The sequence below is a fragment of the Monodelphis domestica genome, chromosome 1 (genome assembly GCF_027887165.1).
Source record: "Monodelphis domestica isolate mMonDom1 chromosome 1, mMonDom1.pri, whole genome shotgun sequence".
Classification (NCBI taxonomy): Eukaryota; Metazoa; Chordata; class Mammalia; order Didelphimorphia; family Didelphidae; genus Monodelphis; species Monodelphis domestica.
In genome coordinates, this window is record NC_077227.1 from 72,582,348 (window position 1) to 72,588,347 (window position 6,000).

Below are 6,000 nucleotides of genomic sequence, written 5' to 3' on the forward strand. Positions count from 1 at the left end.
AAAGGTTATTATTGATTTCCTAATTGCTATATCTGATAGCCTTCTTCTGGTCCTCATTCTTCTCAGCCTACCTGCAGTATATGGCATAATGAGCCACTTTCTTTCCTCCTTGATTCTTTCTTCTCTCTGGGACTTGGATCCTCTCCTACTCCTTTTCAATCTCCTCTGCTGGTTCATTAAGGCTGACCTGGATCCTATTCTATTCTTTCTCTACACTCTCTCATTCACTCTTTCACTCTCTACTTCATCCTCTTTTTTCCATGGGTTTAATTATTCTTATGTAGATGATCTTTGAATCTATGTATCTTAGAATCCTGGAATGCGAGAGCTGAGATAACTCAGGGACCACCGAGTCTCAACCAAGCCCCCCCAAAAATCCCCACCACAGCATACCCAACAGGTGATCATCCAGTCTCTAAAGAAGGCAAATCCACTATCTTTGTAGGTCGACCCATTTCATTTTTGGACAGTCCCTAAGATTAGGAAACTTTGCCTTCTATCTAGCCTAAATCTGCTTCTTTGTTTACTTCCACCCATTCAGTACTCCTTTCCTGGGCTACATAGAACACGTATATTCTCCCCCTTTCATAACAATCCTTCAAGTATTCTAATTCAACTATTACATCTCCCCTTCCCCAACCATCTACCCTAAGTCTTCTCTTCTCTAGCATAAACATGCCCAGTTTCTTTAACCAATCCAGCCCCAGTCTCTCTCCTGAGCTAAGGTTGTACACTTCCAGTTGCCTTTTGGTTATTTTCAATAAGATGTCCCCTGGGCATCTCAAACTCAGTAAGTTCAACACTGAACTCATGAACTCTCATCCCAAAGTCAGCCTGCTTCTGAACTTATTACTATCAAGAAAACTTCCTAATAATCGCTCTAGTTTATTTTACAACCTTGGGTTTAGCCGTGATGCTGCTTCACTCTCCTTTAACCACATATCCAATCAGTTTCCAAATCTTGTCTTTTCTAGCTCTACAAATGTTCTCCATCCATTGTTCTCTTTAATCACATATCCAGTACCCTATTTCAAGCCCCCATCACCTCCTCCCTAGTTTATTGCAAAAACTCAATAGGTTTCTATGCTTCAAGTTTCTCCCTTCTCCAGTCTGTCCTCCACACAGCTACAAAAGTGATTTCCCTAAAGTACAATGCCACTCCCCTCCTCCATAAGCTCCACTGCTTATGCTTCCTTTCGCCCCAAGGATCTTATAAAGTTCTCTCTTGAGCTTTTAAAACCCTTTACAACCTAGCCCCAAACTACCTTCCCTGTCTTATTACATAATACTCTCTTTCTGCATTTTCTAGTCCAAACTGGTCTTCTAAATAGTTCTTGTATGTGACACTCTATCATCTCTCATCTCCAAACCTTTGTACCATGGGTCCCCCATGCATGGAACACTTCCCTTTTACCACTTAGGTTCTCCTATCTCCTTCAAAACGTCCCTGAACAACAACCATACACACACACACACACACACACACACACACACACACACACACACACACACAACTGCAGCAAAGACAGCCAAAAAACCTAAAAATCACTCTTGTATTTTATTTATACTTGAATATACTTATTTATGTATTTTGTCCGACAAACTATAAGGTCCTTGAGAATAGGGACTATTTCCTTTTTATCTCCATGACTCCAGTACTTATTACAATACTCAGAATATAGTAGGTGCTTAAGGAATGCTTGTTGATTGACTAAAGACCATACTTAAGTCATTCTAGACTAAAAAGATACTAGCCTTTTCTTTTCTTTTAAACCCTTACTTTCCAAGTAACAGCTCTTAAGACAGAAAGACAATAACTAGCCAAAAAGAATTAAGGATTTTCTCAGGATCACAGGCCTACAAAGTGTCTGAGGTTGAACTTGAACCCAGGTTCTCCTGACTCCAAGCCTGGCATTCTATCCACTGAACAACCTAGCTACCTCTTAACTAGACCGACCTACCTACTTACTCTTCCTTCCTTCCTTCTTTCCCTCCTTCCTTCCCTCCTTCCCTTCCTTCCTTCTTTCCTTCCTTCATTCCCCTCCTTCCCTCCTTCCTTCCTTCTTTTCTCCCCTTCTTCCTTCTTTCCTTCCCTCCTTCCTTCCCTTCCTCCCTCCTTCCTTCCCTCCTTCCCTCCTTCCCTCCTTCCCTTCCTTCCTTCCTTCCTTCCTTCCTTCCTTCCTTCCTTCCTTCCTTCCTTCCTTCCTTCCTTCCTTCCTTCCTTCCTTCCTTCCTTCCTTCCCTCCCTCCCTCCTTCCTTCCTTCCTTCCTTCCTTCCTTCCTTCCTTCCCTCCTTCCTTCCCTCCCTCCTTCCTTCCTTCCTTCCTTCCCTCTTTCCTTCCTTCCTTCCCTCCCTCCTTCCTTCCTTCCCTCCTTCCTCCCTCCTTCCTTCCCTCCTTCCCTCCTTCCTTCCTTCCTTCCTTCCTTCCCTCCCTCCTTCCTTCCCTCCCTCCCTCCCTCCCTCCCTCCCTCCCTCCCTCCTTCCTTCCTTCCTTCCCTCCTTCCTTCCTTCCTTCCTTCCTTCCCTCCTTCCTTCCTTCCCTCCCTCCCTCCTTCCTTCCTTCCTTCCCTACTTCCCTCCTTCCTTCCTTACTTCCCTCCTTCCTCCCTTCCTTCCCTCCTCCCTTCCTTCCCTACTTCCTTCCTTCCCTCCTTCCTTCCTTCCCTCCCTCCCTCCTTCCTTCCTTCCTTCCCTACTTCCCTCCTTCCTTCCTTACTTCCCTCCTTCCTCCCTTCCTTCCCTCCTCCCTTCCTTCCCTCCTTCCTTCCTTCCCTACTTCCCTCCTTCCTTCCTTCCTTCTTCCTTCCTCTTCCTTCCTTCCTTCCTTCCTTCCTTCCTTCCTTCCTTCCTTCCTTCCTTCCTTCCCTCCTTCCTTCCTTCCTTCCTTCCTTCCTTCCCTCCTTCCTTCCCTCCCTCCCTCCTTCCTTCCTTCCTTCCCTACTTCCCTCCTTCCTTCCTTACTTCCCTCCTTCCTCCCTTCCTTCCCTCCTCCCTTCCTTCCCCTACTTCCTTCCTTCCCTCCTTCCTTCCTTCCTCCCTCCCTCCTTCCTTCCTTCTTCCTACTTCCCTCCTTCCTTCCTTACTTCCCTCCTTCCTCCCTTCCTTCCCTCCTCCCTTCCTTCCCTCCTTCCTTCCTTCCCTACTTCCCTTCCTTCCTTCCTTCCTTCCTTCCTTCCTTCCCTTCCTTCCTTCCTTCCTTCCTTCCTCTTCCTTCCTTCCTTCCTTCCTTCCTTCCTTCCTTCCTTCCTTCTTCCTCTCCTTCCTTCCTTCCTTCCTTCCCTCCCTCCTTCCTTCCTTCTTTCCTTCCTTCCTTCTTTCCTTCCTTCCTTCTTTCCTTCCTTCCTTCCTTCTTTCCTTCCTTCCTTCTTTCCTTCCTTCCTCCCTTCCTTCTTTCCTTCCTTCCATCTTAGAATCAATACTACAATTTGGTTCCAAGGCAGAAGAGTACTACTAAGGGCTAGGTATGGGGGTTAGTGACTTGTCCAGGGTCACACAACTAGGAAGTGTCTGAAAGTCAAATTTGAGCAGAAGACCTCCTGTCTCTAGGTCTGGCTCTCAATCCACTAAGCCACTTATTAACCAGCCTTTTCTTAAAGGTATCTCCAAGAGTTGGAGATGTCTAAAGCTAATGTGGCTCATGGCTTAGAGGAAGTTAGATAAGACACTTTCCAAGGTATCTCCTAGTTTTTTAATCCTGTGATCCTGTCACTGATTCTGTCTTCTACTGACCTTGTGCTCCTATGTTCCTATAAATGTCTACTTTATAAGTCCTTCCCCACTGTTCTAGAAGACAATTATTGCCTCTCAAACCGACTTCAGCAACTATTCCTTACCTGAGCAAGGTTGTTGGCCAGGAAGGACTTCCAACAAGAAAGCAAGAAAAGGGCCCACTGACCTCACTTTCATCCTTGAGAGCAGCTGAGCACAGGCTAGGAAATCTTCATATTTGGCAAAAGGGATGACAGGCTCAGGCAGCTCCCGGAGATATAGTTTCAACAGCGAAGCGACTGTGTGGACATCAGTTGTGCTGCGAAGAGAAGAGAAGTGTCTAAGACCACTTTAGTTCCGCCATTGTTCTAGGAGATGGAACAAAGAGGGCGCACCAACATGTACTGATGGATTCATGCTTTCACTTATTCTGCATCCTACATCTCTCTGGCTCACATCCTTGTCTGGCTGGACTCTATACTTCTGGAGAGCATGGGTTATACTGGAGTCCTACTCTTGTGATGCCCAGAGAGAATATATCAAATATGTTTCTATTGGTGAAGGCAATGATGATGGAGGAACCAATGGAGAAGGGAAGCTATATCCATCCATTCAGATGCCATAATTTCTCATCCTATTCAATTCCTTTTTCTCTTTTCAATCAACATAAGAAAAATTTAGATATGGGGAAGCTCACAGTGTTCTCCTGTGGGAACTTGGACAACAGGTGTTTTCCACCTACAGGAGCTTGGGGAAGGGAGGGTGAAGGGAAAAGGGAGGTACTTCATGCACCACCTGGTGCTCTAGGCATGTGGAAATTATGGGAGGATGATAATTAGCAGCTGTTGCCAGGAGCTCAAGGCTGAGTGTTTCCTGTGGCTGAGCTCTTGGCCTTGAGTCATCCCTGTGCTTTGTGCTTCATGGCACGTCCTTTCCCCAGGCCTTCGGGGCACCACTCTTTGTGTAGATCTGGCCACACAGGCTGATAGTGGGCTCCTAAAGAGGCCCACTCACTCTGGTCCTTGATGGGACCCAAGCTTCCGGATCCAGTGGTCTTCTCCAGGGAACTGGATATGGTTATTTCTCTAAATAGTTCAGGCCAAGAACCTTTATATATAAAGCAGGACATGTGGGAGGAACTGGACTCCAACTACCGAGACCAGTGCCAAGGTTCTTTTCAGGCAGCAGCACCAAGGCAATGTCAAACTGACCCATTAGCTCCTTTGTCCCTGGCAGCTTGGTCATCAAATACCATGCCTACCCCTCGAAGGCCCCTGAAAATGGAGCAAGCAGAACGGTTATGATCACTCTGTCGCTGCTATTCTAAAGACCTTAAAGGGTTGGGAATCCACTGACCCCCTTAATCTGAGGGTCTCAAAACGCATTTCTGACATCACTACTCCATAGTGGATCCTGAGTATATTTGCATTCGGTGCTTTAGTTCCTAACCCATCCTAGAATCTAATTTCTCAGTGATTCGTTCTAGTGGATCGCAGTGGTCATGGGCACAGGGGATCTTGAGGCTATACAATTCTTCATGAACATAAAATTTCTCCTGCCTAGACTTTTAAGGAAAAGGATTAAGTGTCAAAAGTCTGAATGTGAATCCTGGGGCAGCTAGATATACATAGGAGTACTGTGATGCTTATGTAGCCTAGTTCTCTGTTAAGCAGCTTTTCTGGATTATTTCCTACCCTCTTGCCAAGAGCAATGATATTACTCTTCTAGGAAATGGGTCAAAACAATGCTATGAAGACTCTTATTTCCTGGTTGCAGCTTCTTCCCCTTTATCTTCTTTTTAAATAACTATTCTTTAAAATAAGGGAGAACAAATACAGATTCCAGGGGAACCAAAGAGGAACAAACATCACAACAAGTAATCTCACTTTCTGAACCTAGAAATAGTTACGTAGAAATGGCAGCAGAGCTACGTCTATAGTGGTGGACCAAGGCCTGCCTTCCATATCTACCTGCCTCATTAGAATGTAATCTCAGGGCAGCTGGGTGGTTCAGTGGATATCGACTGCCAGGTCTGGAGATGGGAGGTCCTGGGTTTAAATCTGAACATACTTCCTAGCTGAATGACCCTGGATAATTCACCTAACTCCCAACTGCTAAGCTTTTACTGCTCTTCTGCCTTGGAACCAATATTTGGTGTATCAATTCTGAGATGGAAATTAAGGGTTTAAAATTTATATATTCTCTTTGAGAATGTGGATTGCTTCAGTTCAATTCCCTGGTAGCACTGTGTTTGTTCTTCATAAATGAATGCTGATTGGTTGATTCCTGGC

The 6,000-nt window shown here is 45.5% G+C and overlaps 1 protein-coding gene across 1 annotated transcript in view; it reads right to left on the bottom strand.

The window, feature by feature from the left end:
* ARHGAP22 (Rho GTPase activating protein 22) overlaps positions 1-6,000 on the bottom strand; it is a 374,146-nt gene that overhangs the window by 25,286 nt on the left and 342,860 nt on the right. Inside the window, exon 6 of the mRNA XM_056800688.1 lies at positions 3,893-4,028. Coding sequence (XP_056656666.1) covers positions 3,893-4,028 — 136 coding nt within the window. The remainder of the gene's footprint in view (positions 1-3,892; positions 4,029-6,000) is intronic.